The 19,234-nt window shown below is 43.4% G+C and overlaps 1 protein-coding gene across 5 annotated transcripts in view; it reads left to right on the top strand.

The window, feature by feature from the left end:
• Positions 1-19,234, top strand: part of sphkap (SPHK1 interactor, AKAP domain containing) — a 123,349-nt gene that overhangs the window by 80,051 nt on the left and 24,064 nt on the right. For 4 of the 5 annotated variants that reach the window (XM_086215629.1, XM_086215630.1, XM_086215631.1 and 1 more), the window contains 2 exons: positions 15,528-15,630; positions 16,973-17,083. In XM_086215629.1, coding sequence (XP_086071755.1) covers positions 15,528-15,630; positions 16,973-17,083 — 214 coding nt within the window. Of the gene's footprint in view, positions 1-13,457; positions 13,787-15,527; positions 15,631-16,972; positions 17,084-19,234 lie in introns of those variants that run through there. The other variant, XM_086215632.1, reaches the window with a different exon arrangement.

The raw sequence follows: 19,234 nt of genomic DNA, 5'->3' as shown, positions 1-19,234 counted from the left end.
CTCTGGCACACGCGCGTGTACACACACACACACACACACACACACACACACACACACACACCATTGCACCGTCACTCAGTCCAGAATTATGTGGGCAGTCCAACTTTGTAAGTTCCAAACAAAAGTGCGGTGTCTGCACAGGTTGAGAATCATATAAATATTTGAGTTTGATCAGACGAAGCAGACTCGCCACAGCTGAGAGCAACTCTACTCTTTAAATGTTCCAAACCAGGCAGAAAGTTTTGAGCAATTTCACATTTCTGGAAAAGTTATACATTTTCCAATATTAACTGATCTACTCCACTGCTTTGAAATAACTGAAGAGACACTTCTCTATCTTTTCACTCTTAGAATTTTGAGTTATGAGCATGGAAACATCTCCAAGTACTGTTAAATATGCAGTATCGCAAGTTGCAGTCTTTCTGTTCTTTCTCTGTTGGTTGCACGTCCTGTCATTTAACTGAAATTATGATTTAATTAGATTAACAGTTGAACATTTGTGGACTTTCACTTCCTTGCCAAGTGTTATTTGGTTAGCCTCTCGCTAAAGCTCACTAATTAACATGCTGCATCTTGATTGCTTGATTGTTATGACTGACTAAAAGAAGCTCCAAAAGTAGGCTGATACAATGACCAACTTGTCATTTTTATACAAATTAAAGAAACAATATAGTTTGCCAGTTGCTTGATTGCAGTCCTTATGCTAAGCTCAGCTAATTCAGCCTCATCCAATAAACGCATATCAGCATCTATGTTCAGGATATGAGGGCAAAGAACAAGATCTTGGAAGGAGAAGCCTTCTGGTTTCTGTTGGTAGTCCTGTATTGACCAATCAAACTAGGCCAGGCTTTATGCAGGTAAATAGTGTGGAGAACAAAAGAGGCGGAGCACATCAGCTCACGTGCGAGCTAACAACCCGTCTGCCTTCATATCAGTTGTGAACGAACACATCTCAGGTTGCGTCCATAAACCGTGATGTATGAAATGCTGAGAGGAAGACACTGAAGCTGTTCATAGGAGATCCTGGATTATGACAGCAAAAGAACAGGTGTCGCTGACAATTAAAGACATCTCGGTTCTGCTCAAATGTCCCAGTACACCATGAAAATATGAAGATGTGCCAACATACCAGCCACACCGAGCCTGAAAACTAGATTTAATTGAATTAGTTGTCATCGATTTTATAATTCTTGAGCAACATCTCATGGAGGGGGGGCAGTTTGTATAGCATGTCCGTCTAATTTGACTTACACAGGAGGAAGATCATCTTGTTCTAGTAACAGTGTGGACTGAGTGTTTGCAGTTTTTCAAGCAGGCTGAACTCACACACACACTCCGCTGATAAAAGGCATCAGTCACTCAGCCGAAGTGTTTCTTCAGCAAACACGACTTTTTCACAGTGCGTCACCACAGGGTTTTCAGTGCATGAAAAAAATGAACTGTTGCAGTCGCTGTGGTCGTGACTCTGGACAAGGGAGGGGAGGGGAGAGATGACACATTCAGCACACTGGCCGTTCTGCCCTCTGCAGGTTAGCATACTTTAATATTTGTTGTGGAAAAGTAAATACTGTAAAGTTATCATTCAGCAGCAATGGAACGTGCTTCTCATAGTATCCCAATGTTCAAATCGAAGTTGACAAAGCATATGCAGAAAATCCTTCCGTGGTTCCTGGCACTGGTCTGCGTCTCTCTCTCTCTCTCTCTCTCTCTCTCTCTCTCTCTCTCTCTCTCTCTCTTTGCAAACATTTGGAACTTTCTTACATGAGTTATGACTGCACAACCTGAAGCTGAAAAATTACAACATAATATTTCAATATTATTTTTTTATTATTATTATCATCTCATATTTAAACACAAAAACAAGAAAGGTCTCAAAGGCTTACTTTTGTCCCCCTGCTGTGACAGGGATGAAAATCTATTGTGTACAGAGGCAGAGTTTACTGAAACATGAGAGCACATTTGGAAACAAAGGGGAAAAAAATGACCAAAGGTGCCAAAACAGAGGGAGCTGGAGAAAGTGGATGTGTGATGAAGCAATGAGGAGGAGAGGTGGAGAGAATGAGTCAGCAGCACCATCTCTCTCTCTCTAAGGACAGATGTTTCCCCAAGATTAACATTCCCACTCAGTGTTCATTCATCTGTATTATCCCCACCCTCACCAGGTGATTTCATGCCTCCTGAGCAGCCAGAAAGGCCCTTTTTTCCTGCAGCCACGACGTCCATCCTGTCACAGATGTTAATGAATGATACTGATAAAGCAGGCTTGCGGGACAGATTATAGGACATTGCTAAATTTAGCTCGCCACAGAGCGAGCATTTACCAGGCTGTTTACAGCCGACTCATTCTTGCCGTTTCCATTTCTTCATCAAATTTTAAACCGTGGAAATCATTACCACCCGCTCCTCTCCCAGACTGGTCACTCATGGCTGACTGATGGGACATTGTTGTCTGCTGATGGCGGCTGTAACTGCACTCCTGTTGTTCCGTTCAGCCACATTCGCTGAGGTCTCAGCTGATGACACATTAGATTGGCAGCAGGAAGTTGTTTGTAGGGGTTTTTGTTAGGCCTCCTGTCATTAACTTTAGAAGGAAGGTATGATACAAACAGTTTAAAGTCATTTCCTATGATAAATAATTTCATTTCACTGTTGCTAAGTGCACGTCTGCCTGCCACACTTGTGGCAAAGTCAGACAAAGCAATCCGTAACCTCCAGTCTTTGTGCATTGAGACTGGATCATGAAATCCTGATGGATTACCTTGCAGATCCAGTTTTGCTCCTGCCCTCACCCCAACTTGACTTTTCGCCCCTGGATTCTACATCCGACTCTTGTTTTCACCGAGGATGATTTTCATTCCAGCGTATTACCTCTTTCAACAGAAGGTTGTGTTTTTCCTAGCAAGCTACATGAAACTGTTACAAATGGATTTGGATTTGGCTTTGGCGGGATGATTAGGCTTCCTTTTGCTCGACTAACAGGTGATTTAGTTTTGGGATTGTTGCCTTCAGATAAATCTTTTTCACATGTGCAGATTGGAGAGTATTTTTTCTGAGACTTCCAAATTGGCTGTTAAATTGCTGGTGCTATTTTTACTGAGTGCCATGTAGTTCAGAACTGAACAGCAATTTAAGATTAGTGCCAAGGACACAAGCATCATGGCACATTTTTAGCAACAGTATTTGGACTATTTTGAATATTGAGTCTTATTAAAACCTAAAGATTGATTCAGCCTGATCTGCTGCATTCTGTGTATCAAGCAAACTCCACTGCTCAGTGAGCGACAGTGCTGCTTCAGTCTAAACAGCAGCGTTTACAATAATGCTCACCATCCAGAGGCAATTTACACCTGACAATAAAATGCCTCTGGTATGCAGATTGTATGTGGATATGATTTAATATCATTATATTCACACCTGGTAGTAACATGTGTCTCCAGTGTTTTGTGTCACCAACACACACACACACACACACACACACACACACACACACACACACACACACACACACACGCCACACCGCTCTGCAACTGCAGCCTCTTGCTCACGCTCTCCCTCACTGTGCACTGAGCTACTCCTAAAGCGGCTGCATCGCTCCATCAGCGCTCATGAGGGAGGCCAACTACAGATCAAGACGGGATGTGAAACTTGCGTATGCGCCGTCAAACTTTAGATTTTGTATGGCTGGTGTTGATAAAGTTCTTGCTCTCCCTATGTCCACCCGCATCATAATCCATCATCAGCGCACTGATGTGGTTCAGCTCAGTCTGATGGCAATCAAATCCCCCAAAGCACATTTTTATGCCAAAAGTAAACGTGGTCTTAGTTTGCTGGCGTGTCAACATTTGCTAATTAGTACAAAACTGAAACGCAGGATATTGCTGATTGAAATTATTGCAAAAGGAATCCAGTAATAAACCGAAATATCTCACACATCTTGACCCCATGTTTGTCTCAAGGACAAGTTATTGATATCATGGATGTGAGTGACAAACTTTGAATGGCAGGTTTCTACAACAATGTGACGCCTGAAGCTGAAAACAAATTTGCTTCTAAGAAAATTCTTACAAGCTTAGAATATTCATGAGAGGCAGTATCGCGGGTCACGATCTCTCACACGTCTCGCTCAGAGAGAGTGAGTACTTCAGCAGCAGCTAATTATGTCCATTAATACCACATTTCCCTCATGTTTAGCAGCTGACGCTTTACACTGCTCTAATTAGACAAACACCGCCTTCTTTTACTCCGCCAACTATACCACAGACGGCACAGTTAACCTTTTAAAGAGAGCCCTTTGTCTCTGTATAATCCCCAGTGTTGTAGTAGTGTATAGCGCTCCATAATTGATGCTTGGCCTCAACCTTCACCGAGTCTGTTGCCAGTGAGAAGCATTAATTGAATTGTGGAGCCGAAAGCACCTGGTTGTCCATTTGTTCTCCGTGTTAATTGAGAAGGTTAATTAAGTTCTCTCCTGACACTGGCAGTGTTTCCTCTTCTGTCTGCACCCATAGAACCAATGGCAGCTGCCTTTCAGCACAGTTGAGTGCATAATGAGCCAACAGATCTGACACCTCTGCGTCATTCTGACTGATTTAAACATCAACACAGAAATCAGCAGCAATCTTTGACCTGATTTTTGCCTTTTTTTTCCATCAGAGAGGGCTTGGCTCTGATCTCGAGGCTGCACAGACACTTTGCATCAGGTTGAATGTTGTCTTGGCTTTGCACATGCTTTGAGTTGCACTGTACTTAATGGGTTTGCGTGTTGATTTGCTCTTCACCATAACCTGAATCTTTCAGAACATACACAGACGATGAGAATTTGCATTTTTGCCTCGTGCTATTTTTATGCAAAACAAACAAAATAATACATGCTGTGCCTGGCTGGTAGATTTTAGAGTCTTGTATAAGCCTATAATGAGAGTGGAGACAAGAGCAGGCAAACATAAAGGGGCTTGGGGTTTAAAATTTGGTGTTCATTATTAGGCTTTGTTTAAAATTCAGTTCAGTATGAGATTGTTATTTGTTTATTTTTTTGGAGGGCGTAGAGGGAAAAATGATTGTTTTCAGGCTGATTTACTTATTTTGAATGCCACATATTATTGTTCCAAAACATAAAATCACAGAATCAGGGAACAAGTTATATCCTGTGGCCTTGTAAGAGAAACCACGTCACTGGTCACTCCAGGGCTCCATAGCTGTCCCGCCTCATATGGAAGCCGTCCTGGGTTTTCTCTCATTGCTGCTGAAGATTTGAAGGAGATTTAATTCATCACTCTGAGTCTTAAATTCAACTGTCCATATTTTAGATGGATTTCTCCTCCATCAGGGTGGACAGATGCTAATCGACTGACACAGGGCGCTCAAATGATGGACAGAGTGAGAAAGTGAGGTTTACATTCAGAATTGAATGAAGACAGAGAAGGCAGGGACAGAGACAGAGACATAGCCAGTTAGACAGGGAGAGATCATACCGTGTCTTACACCTGCTGCCCAGGTTGTCAGTGAGTCATGTGAGTGATTCATGGAAACTGATAGTTGATGCAGAATTGTATGGTGATATTGTGTTCATTGTTCAGAACCTACTATGCTGCCTCACAAGCCACTTCAAGGTCACCTGATTTATGTTTTTACTTGCATAAATATACAAAAACATGCATATTCATGTGCTCAATATTAAATTCAATTTATTATACCATTACCCAGCAGGCTTGTCAGGGACTTGGCTGGACATGTGACCACAGGCTGTGTTTGGCCCAAACCTGCAAGCGTCCACCCAGCAGCAGACCGGAACCACAATCTGTCACCCCCAACTCCTGCTACTGTACTACAGTGGAGCTTTGAGCCACCATCGCCACCTCTCCTGCACCCTTCATCTCTCCCCAGCCTTCATCAATCCCCTCTCCACCGTCCTCCCCTCACTCCCTCTATTAATCCTCGTCATAACTCCGTGATCCGCCCTGTTGTTGCCTCTACCTTCCTTTAATTCATTCATCATCCTTTTTAAAACCAGCATTTTGAAAAATAAGCAGCCGTTCGTGTGGGATTACATTTTCGGTGTGGTAAAGACAGGATTGCCTCAGCTGCTGATGTCTGCTCAACAAAAACGACAAAAAAGACGCGCATGTGGGGAACGCTGTACAACAACGCTGTAATATTCGGCAAATCTGATGACTGACCATCATTAACCTTTTCATGCAATTATAATGATCAGATCGCGTAATCATACATTTTCATTATGATGAGAGCACGGGTGGAAAGGATGATAGATAGAAAGGTTAAACAAAAATAAATCTAGAATAACGGAGGTGAGCGGGGGCTGTGATTGCACTGATTAACAAGGCCATTATCTCTAATTGCTTCCAAGAAGACCGTCAGCCAGTAAATACTGCGCTTCCTGTTCAAACCTGACCAGGAGTGTGTCCACAATGTGGGATCATGCGTGAAAACCCTCATCTCTCTGCATCCAGGAGGTTTTCACGTGAGAGCAACTGTGCAGCCAGCAACTGTTGGCAGCTGGATAGAACCGATCCAGCTGTTTTGTTGACCACCGACTGCCCAGCTTTGAAGTGTGGCCCATTGGCACTTATTCAGCAAACAAAATATCGTCATCGATTTTATGACGTGTTCCATGTTTTCAACCAGAATACAAAAACCAGAGTTCAGCCTTGGTGTCTGCTTGACTCGCTATTGCTTGCAGAGGTGGATCTAGAGAAATATTCACAGGATGGAACGAGGAACTCCGAGGTATTAAAGGAACATGTTAGGGGAATGATGCTCCCACAGCATGCACAGCGTGACGTCACACATCTGATGAGGATCTTGTAGACTAAAAGCTTGTCCTTAATGACGAGAAAAACTGCACGGACGCAAGTGGACCTGAGTAACTGTGATTTCCTGGTTGAACACTGGGAATTCCAGCACTTAAGCAAAGACTAAACTGTATGGAAATCCTCTGTCTTCATGACATCACAATTTAAAATATCAAGATATTATAGTTTGTGAGACTTTGCTGGAGAGAATTAGGAGGATTAGCTCTCGACAAACCAAGCTCCTGAACGTGATCTATCTATAAAATCTGAGTACACCGGGGAGGAACTTCAGGCTTTGGAAGCTGAGCGGGCCAGATGGAGGTTTGCTAAGGTTTTTTTTAAGGTACGGCAGAAATATAGTTCAATATTTGCGTGGAAAACAACCCAAATTAAGACATTTTTGTTTGAACATTATACATGTAACGTTCACTGAGAGTGTCACTCGTGCTCTGCATGTGGTGCATGGTGAAGGTGCGAACTCTCAGGTAGCTTGCTGTGCTCTGAATGAACATCACCGCGCTGACTAATGTGGCTTTTTACTGGAGAGCTCAGAGCAAGTTATTTTAGTGCTTTTTACACCACATGCTTTTGTATGTTGCACTTGCTTTACTGATCTGGCATGACATCTGACATGATGTGACATGTTTTTCCGCAGAATGAGCAGTGACTCATGAGCAGCAGACACCCGTAAGCACCGGTGAATATTTGGAATTAGTCAGCTTTAATCTGTCCCTCATGAAAAACAAAAAAATAAACACTTGCTGCATAAAACAAACCTGCTACCAGCTATCTGTCATTCTGCTAGAGGACGTTTGTAACCTTACACACAAAGACAACAATCTACGGTCATTTTGTTTCTGATATAATGGAAGTGGTATTTTTTATTATAGAATGGAGGGAAAAGTGCCACTCACAAGCTCTCTTGGAATATTTTGCAGGAATACACCATCACACCATCGCATTTTCCCAGGAAACGTTCTCTGTAATAACTTTGAAATGCATAATTCAACATTTCTTTTTTTCAATTTTTGTTAGCAAACACACATCTAAATGTGTCTTGGTGGCCTGGCCAGCTAAAAGACGATCCCTGGCTCAGTTGGTAGGAGCGTGGTGCTAATAATGCCAAGGTTGAACCCGTGTTTGGTGATCCATAAATAGCTTTTCGTGACTCAACTGCTCAGATTCATCAACATATCTTCTCTCTCTCACATTCCCCCTCTCACATGATGTGTTTTCTAATTTGCAGGCACTAACTAAATTAAAAATAGCCCTACTGTGACAAGATTTTGACAGTGAGAGTCTGCACCCCAGCTGATTGGCTCTTTATTTGTTTTCTTACTCCAGGCTCCCTCAGATGTCTTCTCCTCTCTGATGAGAAGAGTCTGTGCTTTCATCTCCACTTTAGTTGTCCTTCTATCTTTTATTTTAAGAAACTGTGCAATGGATTAGTTCTCTCCTCTGAAAAGCTTTTGGATTAGGATGCGTGGAGTGCGGCAGAGAGGATGATGAAAAAGAAGAAGAAGAAAGAGGATGCAGGAGAGGAAGAAGAAAAGAAGGATGAGAGGTAGATAAGGAAGAAGGCAAAAGTAAGAGGGAATTGTGTGAAGTGTATGTGCATGAGTGCATGCGTGCCTGCTGGATATTCCTACATCTGTGCAGCTTCCCGAAACAGTGCATAACATGACAGTATGTTGGATTTCTGGCTGCTTTAGAAACCCCCCAAAATGGACTTGCTGTTGCTATGCAACTCTTTAAAACAAATCCAAACCACTTTGAAGGCGAGGAATCCTGTGCTGCATTGATTTAATTTTGAAGTCTTCCAAACAATCAGTACCCTGGATGCTCAGCATGAGCGTCGAATGCAGAAACAGGACAGAGCAGGGAGTAGTCGTCATGGAGCTGTCAGTTGGTCTGCTCCACTGTGACATCATGCAGTTTTAGTCCTGTGTGTCAATGAAAGAAATAGAACACACTGATGGTTCCCTATCTTTTTTTTAAGTCAGGCAGTCCGTGCATAATCCCCCCCATTGGTACCCCTCTATTGTCACAGATGGCCTTGACACCATCAGTGGCTGGGCTAGCACTGTTGACGCTACTGCTAGCTCCCTCAGTCATGGTACTGGAGGACCGCGAGCAGATGGTTCTGGTCGTCAGGGGTTGTAGCACATTAGGCAACAAGTTCAGTGCTACAGGGACTTGTTTTGGAACCCAGAAGGAAATGGACTACTGGGTGCGTATCCCCAGAAGACCCGGCTCTGAGTGAGCTGGATAAGGATGAGAAGCATGAAGAAGGAGCAGGTTTTTGCCACTTGCAGGATTCGCTAAAACACTGCTTTATTTTTGATGATGGCTTTTGAGATCATACCAGGATCTGGGAGAATCCCAAAATGAAACTGTGCATGCCCCTGGGGGTGCACATACCCCAGTTTGGGATTCTTTGGTTTATACCAATCTGGGGCAGAGTCATAATTACATTTATATATATATATATATGCTGTCATTATCCAACCAATGCAGTTTTTCAACGTTTAGTTGTGGAGTAAATCCGCGACTGCACAACATTCAACACAACTTCTAATAAAAACCTGAGGATTTGTACTGAAGCTGCTTGTGCTTGCTCTCTTTACTCTGATCCTTTATCTATATTTAGACGGTGCAGGTGGGAGAGGGGATTGTGCTGGTATTCTATTTGGGTCACATTTTAAGGTCAATCATGCATACCACCCAAAACAGCCCAATCTCAGAGAAGATGTGGGAGGTTTGTTCGTGGAAAAAACAAATATCTCTCCAGCTCCGTGCTTCATATTTCTTTCCGTCTCCTTCTCTGATGTTTGTCGATCAAAATTGCAACAGGTCATGTGACCAAGTATCCTGATGTTGCAAGGGTTATAACTCCGTTATTAACTGTGATCTTCCTTTTACTGTAGATGGCAAAGAGATAAACATCAAATCTGACAAGTAGTAATGAAAGAATTTATCAGAAAAAAATGTTGGCTCATTCCTGAATGAATCATTAAAGAAGTGTGCTAGACAATACAACACAATCAGCAATATAACTGTTGATAATAAACCACTGTGGTTTGATGATATCAAGTTCAGCAGAGATTGAATGGAAGTAATTCAGTTTTTTTTTTTTATCAGACTTGTTCATAACACCAGCACCTGTATTACAGTAATCATGAAGGACTGAGAGAGAGAGAGAGAGAGAGAGAAAGAAAGAAAGAGAGAGAGAGAGAGAGAGAGAGAGAGAGAGAGAGCGCTCTGATGATACTCAACAGCCTGGCCAAACAGAGCAGCTCCTATCTTTCACACGGAGAATTGGAGTTTCAGTCTGCATAAACACCATCTGATGCATTTTGCAGCTGTAACAGGTCAGAATTAGAAGCTGGCGATTGTGGAGCTGGCTCATTAACTTCACAACTTCAGAGACAACTTGTGGGGGGGGAGGGGGGGGCTAGTCTGCAGAGCAGCTAACGTTATGTGAAGAGGGAATATTTTCTAGAGCCTGGGGTCTGCTGGGCTCCTGGTGCTTAGCAGTCAAATGTAAAGGTCACTGTCACCTTTAAGGAACACAATGTCTCAAAACCCTCGACAATTTTGGCAAAACTGCTGGAGGTTGAACTGAGAAGATTTAGGTGGTCACAGGTCAAAGGTTAGGGTTAGTGCCACCTTACATGAATGCAATACCTCAGGAAAGCTTGGAGAAAATTTCTTCAAATTTGGCTCAAGCGCACACTGAGACTTGAGAACGAACTGAAAAGATTTTGGAGGTCAAATGTCAAGGTCATTACGCAAGGCACATGCACACAAACATGATGCATTTTCAGTTTGATTTATTTTCACGACATTTCTCCTTTAAAAGAAAAACCAGGACAGCGAGCCAACTTTGTTACGGTCGAAAGGGACAAGCTTGCTAAGCACCCGAAGATGGCGCCGAGGAGGTCCAATTACGGGCAGCGCTTCATTGTAGTCATTTTCTCTGCTGTAACAACTATTTTCTTCAGCTGAGAAGCATGAAATTAGATGGAACACTAGATTAGCATGGAGAACATTAGCAGTTGCTGAGAAGTGCTGGCTAAGTCAGGACTTCTATTTATATCAGAATCTGTTCATGAACCAATTGTAATGACAAAATTGGACAAAACTAGCTGACTTGTTTTATAAGCGCTGATATACAGCATTTATTCATAATCTATATCATACTGTTGGTGCTTAGGTACATTTTTACAGTCTTTCTTTTAATTGTGTAAACATTTGTGATCCTGTGGATGCATTACTGGACCGAGTTTGCACCACAGTACCTGGGTTTTGATTTTGTTTGCAGCTGAATAAAAGCAAAATGGCTTCTGGAGGGAGAAAAACACAGTAGCCAGTAACAACACGTAACAACCCTCTTTGATGTAGAGGGCAAGCAGGAAGTCAGCATTGCTTTTGGCAGAAATGATCCTTTCAGTAGAGCGTAGATGTACTATTTGGCTCTGTAGTCATCCACACAATCACTCTCTCCCCTACACACACGCACACACACACACACACACACACAATCTCATACTTTCTTCCCTTGAATATCCATTGTTCCCTTCATTTTCTACCTTTTCTTCTGTCTCATTCTCAGTTGGATAATAGAGAACTGAAGGTCACGGCTCCTTTTACCCCCTTCTGATTTTTTCGTTGGCCCCCCTAATGGACCAAGGAGGAAATTATACCTTAACCGCTGGAGACAGACAACTAGATATTACTCTATATGGGTCCACTCACTGCTTACAGTGATGGAAATGAGGACGCTCTCAAGTGGCGATTGGAAATATAAGATGTACATCTCTGTGTCTCTTTTTCTTTTTTTTGCATTTTTCTTTTTTTCCTCATCAGCACCGTACGTGCGTTGAGAACACCCCAGTCCCCACTTAACTTCATCAACTGCTCACCCAAGAAGTCAGAGCCAGGCTAAGTCTGTGATAAGCTAACTGCATTTACCGCACAAATATGTGTCGTATGAATCTTCTTATCTAAAGGCTTGGATGACGACTGCTGTAGGCCTGCATGGCACCAGTGGATTCTTTTACCCATGTGATTCTTGTAGACACATCCCACACACACACACACACACACACACACACACACACACACACACACACACACACACACACACACACACACACACACTGTAAAACAATAATGACACAAAGACAAAAAGCTGTTTTGTTGTATTTGGCTGAACACAGAAATACATATAATGCTGTTTGGATTTTAACTAGAAATACGACCAAAGAAGTGAAATATTGGTGCTTGTTCTCAGACCTAGCATCACTTGTACTTGTCTAGTGCAAGGCAGCTGTAACACTTGTGCATATACAACCAACACATGTACAGTTTTTAGTGCAGCGACCTTGGTGTACATGAGCAGATGTCCAAGTCTTATGTTGTGAATAAATCATATATGCCTAACCTTGTGAATCCCTGAAGCTGGGGGAGGTGACAAGTGTGAACTGGGTGACACACTTACAAGGTCTACAAAGACTTGCCACATACATTTCTGAGTAGAAAATGCAATTTCCTACCATACATGGCTTCATTTTTTTGCCTCTAACACAACCATCATCCTTGTCTTGCTGCATCCAAAGTCGTAATGATCAATCTGTCATGGCGCATTTCATTATTCATCATTCTTTTAGCATATTTAACTTTCTGCAAACTCAACTGCTGGGACTTCATTTCCCCGCAGACTGTATGAACTGAATGGAAAGAGCTTTTTGGTCTGAAATGTGACATAAATGTATGTAGTTAATGTTTTTTATTGCTGTGAACACTGAACTCGTTGCTTCAAAATGTCCAGAAATGTATGGCTATGGGGGCTGCCCTCTTCAGTAGGAGACCTGAAAGGTATTTCTGCCTCCTCCTAACCTGTAACCCTCAGTATCACATCTGGTACACATGGGGAAAAGAGCTCTTTGCTGTATTTGGGTCAAGTTTGCGTCGGCTGTGCAGTGTGACACTGTGCCAGACTGATGTTATGCTATGTGGGAGTAACAGTATACCAGCAGTCAAAGACACTTCTCAAGCTGAGAGTGTGTCAAGTTTGTCTCCTCATCTGTCCACAAATGTGTCGTTTTTCTGTAGATTCACCCGCCATGGCTGACTTCAAAATATCAGTCAGACTAACATGTTAAGGTGTAATTTAACTTTAAATGAAACGATCAGAAGAATTCAGCTACTGTATTTCTAAGAGCGTGTACTGAGGGTTTTGTGATGCAGTTCATTTACCTCCTGCTGGATATACACAGGCTAGGAGGAGTCTGCGTTCTGTTCTTTTTTGACTTGAAAAGCACCTGAGAGGTTTTCATGGAAATCTCTTTGTGTGCAAATGAGTCCACTGTAGAGTTTGAGACTGACTCATAAAACAGCTGCGGGTGCAAAGACAGAAACTGTGACAGTGCAGTTAAGAGTTGGGTGACCCTCAGTCACCATGAGCTGTGATGACGAATTTATTTACTGGAGAAGTTTTATTCTGATGTCGGTGCATGTGAATCAAAGGGTTGCCTGTGTGTGCGCGCGTGCGCGTCCACGCGCGCGCGCCCTCCTCTCATCCGTACCGCGCAGCTCTGTACGTCTGATCCATGAGGAACTCCTGCGCCTGCACTCGGCACTTTGCGGACACACTCGCAAGCAGTGGTGCTCCTGCTGCCGCTGCTGCTGTTGACATCGGGGGTCTCAGCCCGTCGCCGTCCTCCTCCTCCTCCTCCTCCTCCTCCTCCACCTCCCCCTCCTCCACCTCCTTAAGTCTCTGTGAGGGGCTGGAATTCCATCAGTGTTCCGCCGGCGATGCGCATCTGGACTGGAAAAGGTCCCGGGGACAGATAACGTGTCGAGGCGCACCGCTGAACCTTCCCATGTTCCTCTGCGCCCACAGAGGATATACTGTAATCAGGACACTATTTTGACAGAATGGCAGGCGCAAAGTGCCTTCTGAAAACGCCGAGGTAAGAGACCGCTACATCCCGGCACGCAGATCAGTTTATTCTGTTTGACAGCAGAATGATTTGTCGCGTTCGTCCTTCTCCACTATGGATGTGCGGTGATATTTGCGCACCGTTTCAAACACAATTTAAAAACTGAGATCAAGTGACGCGCACGACATCCTTTAGTCACCTAAAGAGGGGATTAGTTTATTTGTTTTTAATTAACCAGACAAAGTGCTTTTTTCTGTGTGTTTTGGCTGGGAAAAGCGCACTAGAATCCATCCAGTGTTGCGGAGAAGCCTCTGACCGTGTTGGTGCACTGAAGAGGTTGGCCATCGAAGACAAACAGAAGAGTGTCCTCCTGCTCTTTTATGGGCTTTGTTCCCTCATTTGTTTCCTTCGTGGATTTTTTTCTTTTGCGCGAGTTGTTGAATTGTGGACTTCTAACTTGCCACATGGTTGTTTTAGCCAAGTCTGTGCCATGAAGCGAAATTGGATTTTTCTATGAAGGAAATCCAGAGGATCGAGCGCGGTTTTTCAGGCTGAAACGGCTCGCCAGTTGGTGCTTGAAGGCGAAACGTTTCTGGGATTGTGTCCCCGCGCCTGCAGGGGTCGGTTTGGGAACGTCAGCGCGCAGTGACCTGCCAATCATCCCAGAATCGTGATTGAAAGGTCGTTCAGAGCAGAGATTAGAAAAGAGATCGTGCGCCGCAAGTCTCTCTGATAATTCAATATGTGCATTGCAGATATGAACTCGGCGCGTTTCTGACGGTGTGCAAGGCTCCTAATTTTCTGTTCATCCACGGTACAGGCCCTGATGTCCGTGCGTGTGCGTGTGTGTGCAGCAGCAGCAGCAGGCTACTTAAAGCACGTCACATTTCTTGTGTATCATCCCTCAGTATGTCCAGCTGGCATGTTCATTAATTACAAATAGATCCAGTGGGTGATCCCCTGCGGCTGTCAGATGCTTTTGAAATGTGCGGATTACAAAAAAAAAAGAACCAACCCAAAACAGCTGCTCCTACTTAAATATGCATCCCCCTTCGTTATATTCCAAATTGATCCTCATTAATGCCATTCCAGATAAGCTAGGGTTTGGCTTATCTCAGTGAAAGCATGCACTGTGACGCCATGGGACTCTTGGAGGGTTGTTTCAGGCTTGTGAAGTCCGATAGACATTCCCAGCCCATGTTATGTTGTTGTTTTGTCCTCAAAATTTCTTTTGTCAGTGTGCAGCAAGAGTGGCCATGATGTCTTGGTACAGATGTGGTTTTTTTGTTTTTGTTTTTTTTACTGACTGCAGCTTCTGTCAAAGCCATCGATTTTCTTCTGCAAAAAAAGATGCAGTTCACTGGTCATCAGGGACGTTGTACATGAAGGAAGCGAGGATATCATCCTTGTAGAAACTCTAAAGCTGCTGTGATGGTTTCTCATTAATGACATAAAAAGATCTTGACAACCAAAAACCAACATAAAACCTCAATAAAGGAACTCAGCCAGAACCAGATGTGTGATCTGAGGTACAGGTTTGGGAATTCAAAGCTGTGCAATCAAGGTGAAGAATAATGACAAAGGTTCATCTAAAGCTGTCAGGTTAATTTCTTAAGAGTAACGCTGCTGGACCGTATGAATAAATGTGACAAGCAGGCTGCCTCAGTCAGGGCCCAGGTAACCCGTCCAAGACTTTTCAAAAGCGAGGTGCTGAGCGTTTGACAAGAAGCCACTCTGACAAAGTCGACTCTGTGCCCTTTTGGTCTTGCAGTAACTTCCAGCCGTCTGCCATGTTTGAAGGCTCCGAGTCCATGGAGGTGGAGGGAGGGAGCACAGAGAGCACGGTGGCCTCGTCCATCAGCGCCTGTAAGAAGGTAACAACCAACGCCTGGATCTACATGTACCTGTGTGCATGTGTGTGTGTGCGTGTTTGTGTGTTTGCCTTCTGCATGGCTCCTTCTTGTGTTTTCCTCTGTATATGTGCACCTGTTTGTCATATCTGTCAGTTTATCTGTTTGTGTGTTCCCAGCACTGCAGGAGATTTTCATTTCCTCCTCCAGGGGTGCCTATGCCACCCAGAGTTAGCGTAATAAGAGGAACAGCCAGGCCCTCAGGTCAGCCCATAGATTTATCATCTCCTAGTGGCAGACAGATAGGAGGGAATAGTACAGATCAGTGGGCTGAGGTGAACGCAAGATTGGATTTCCCTTCAAAGTGTGTGAGTCTCTTACTGTTTGTGTGTCTAAGAGTGTGTGTGTGTGTGCGTGTGTGTGTGTGTGTGTGCGTGTGTGTGTGCGTGTGTGACTGTGAGTGCGGAGGCAGAGTCGCTGCTGCTGCGTGCTCCTAATTAGCCTACCACTCATGTTCTTAACTGACGTCCTCTCCAATGTCCTGTAGAGACACAAGGTGACGTCTTTCTTATAATAGGGCTTCGGGTTCCGCTGACCTGTGCCAGCAACCTTTGATATGATCGCTCTCTGAGTCGACGTCACCTTTACCTGGCGGAGGGCCTGCACAGATGGTCTGTCCCTGAGGGTGAAAGCAGGAGGGGGCATGATGTCTTGCTAAAAATATACAGTGAGAATGAACAATGTGCACATAATTTTGTCACATGTAAACACCTCAGATAACTGCATGGGGATGATTGGAACTACGTTCTTCAATCTGTTATCTCTTGAAATCTGTACAGTACAAATCGTTGTAGTTTATGTGCTTTTTCTGCTTGTTTTTATAGAGCTAGATACATAATTATGAAGACATATCATATGTCTCAATCGGCATATGCCACCAGCATCAAGGGATACGCAGGCTGTCATCCTCATAAATAGATTAGAAAGACATTGTAATTGGATGATTAATAAAACAGCCTAGTCAGTGGTCTCAGACAAATGAGTTTATCAGGCGATGGGATGAAGATGCTTGTTTGTGGGTGAGAAAAGCAGCTGTAAAGGCTTCATTAAAGTGTCCCTCCTGGGAGACGACAGGAACTGGCGGATATATGATGTGAAGTGTCTGGTTAGCTGACAGGTTATTGATTTTGTGCTGTGGATACTTATTGTGAAGTAAAGGTTCGGGAGAAAGGTCAATTGATCCCATCAACTGGAGGGGAAACACAGTAAGTGGCTGATGAAAGTGAATGTGTCTCTCTGAAGGCGTCGGCTCACGGTGCGTGTTAGTACTCGTGGGATTTCAGTGCTGTTTGCGATTGTGTTGCAGGTGCTGTGCAGTAACAGCGTGCTGGACTCGTCAGAGTACTGGCTGAGGAACGAGAAAGCTCTGTGCAGACTGGGTCTGCTGGACGACGACTCAGAGGGCAGCTGCACCATGGTGAGTAGCATACTGCGGCTGATGAAACATGCGTACCCTTTTGGCAACAACAAAAAAAATGGAGCCTGTCATCTCTCGTATGGAGCCTTAAAGCTGCAGAAGCCATGTGAATTGACATTGAGGTAACAGTTTAAATTTTAAGGTAGAAATTGTGAGGTCTGACCTATAAAAGCTGCACTCTCTTCAAAATTCTTCCTCTGGGTGGCCTGCAGGGACAGAGACAGTGAAAATGTGTTGTTGATGCACGTTGAGGCTGCTGTGTAGTTGACAGTTTTAGCTCACAAGCTTTGATGTGTCACATTTTGTGGTTACTTGGCAAGGTGTAAAATATTATGACGTTAAAGAGCTTCAAGCACCTCGCTGATGGGGTTTTGATGGTCTTGGTGATAAAAGGGAAACGTTACCGTCACTAATTTGATTTCAAATGTTGACTGTGGACGTTGTCGGCCTGTGGTGATGCTGAATTTCGTGTCATTTTACCATCCATCAAGAGAGACTCTTGTGACATCTCTGCAGTGATGAATTAGATAGTAGGAGAGCTGAAAGCATCCAGAACAACCTGTCATTAGGCAGTCAAGCTAGCCATCCTTTGTCGATACTTAATTGACATTTGAAGTGCACCTGTATTCTGATCTTTATGGTGAAATTCATCCGTAGGGGACAGTAAGCAACCTCGAAGGACAGAAAATAAACAGAAACAAAGCTCCTCCAAATGACGTGAACATGGCGCTTGACTTGTTTACACCCTCACATTCCACCTGCCGAGTGTGAAGTGGGTTGTCAGAAGAGATGTTGAGAAAATCAAACACACGGAGAGACTTTATCGTGAGTCATCGAAAGTTCCTCTCAGGAAAAGAATGAGCTGACAAGAATTTTCTTGCAAATCGGTTGGAAATTGGATTTTTGCATTAATGAAATCAACTTTACTTGAAATACTAGAGGAGTTACGCTAAATCGATAAATCTGAAAAGTTCAGCCGCATCAGGTCCTCGGAGATTGAATTACTGAAGTTTCTTTTAGAGGAAATGCGTTTTTGTTAGGATTCATCAGATTAGAAGAGTGTTGAACATCACGATGATGTTATGATGATTATTTGATGCAGACTCTGTCATCGCCTGCGATCAGACATGATTGTTCAAACTAACAGCCCTTTAGACACGTTTCATTGACAGTGAAGCTTCTATAGAACTGAGTCCCACAATGTGCTGAAGCTCCATCAAGGCCTGCAGCATCATTTCCACAGTTTGTACTGGAGATACATGCACAAGTTGCAAGTTAAAAACATGAAGCTGGACTTAAAAAGGGTAGTGACAGACTTTTTGTTTTTTGTTCAGACTTTGACATAAACAAAAAGTCTGGACTAAGTGTGCGTTTGGATTCGTGAGGAAGTGGTTTATGCAAGGATGCTGGACAAGAATAAAAGCAGAAAAGAGAAATGTTCGAGATGGAGAGGACGTGAACCATTCTGCTCACAATGTGTTGTCTTTGATCCCGAAGAATTCCTTTTGTTAAGCTTCGGTTACAGGCTTTAGGTTTTTGTGTGTGTGTGTTTGTGCGCGTGCGCATGCGTGTGTGTGTGTGTGAGTGAATTTGGGTGAAATGTGCGTGTTTGAACTTAAGTGTCATTCTGCTTAATTAAAACACTCTAAATAACATGTCTTGTCAGTTCAGGATTTTTGTATGAAACTTTTGTTGAGCCTGATAAAAGATGCTCTCTACTCTCTTCTATGGTCATGTGACATGTAGCTTCTCCGTAACAATGATCCCGCAGTGGCAGCTTGATAACGACTCTCATCTCCTCGCTGGTGAACTCCTCTCACCCTTAGATGTAAAATATATAATTTATATTCCCACTTTGTCATTATTCTAAAAATGATGCCTCTGTATCTCTTTGCTCCTCTGATCACATCCTCAGTTCAGTGATGCTGTTTTAATTGTTCAGTCTCACTGAGGTCTGAGGGAGATGCTGCTTTCTCTACAGCGAGCTGCAGTAGAGATCCTGGATTCAAGCAATTTAGCTTTTAAGTTTGTTTTTTTTCCCAAGTTCAAGAACTTTCCAGTCTTAAATAAAAATGTGGCATTCAAACTTTCTGCCACTTTTTCTTTTTTAATTTGTCTATCATGGACTGGAGTTAGTTCTATGCAGAATAA

This window comes from Aulostomus chinensis, chromosome 10 (genome assembly GCF_037954235.1).
Source record: "Aulostomus chinensis isolate RoL2024-O1b breed Wild chromosome 10, RoL_Achi_v1.0, whole genome shotgun sequence".
NCBI classification, from domain to species: domain Eukaryota; kingdom Metazoa; phylum Chordata; class Actinopteri; order Syngnathiformes; family Aulostomidae; genus Aulostomus; species Aulostomus chinensis.
Note: the sequence above shows the minus strand (reverse complement) of the source record. Positions and strands in the feature narration are given on the sequence as shown.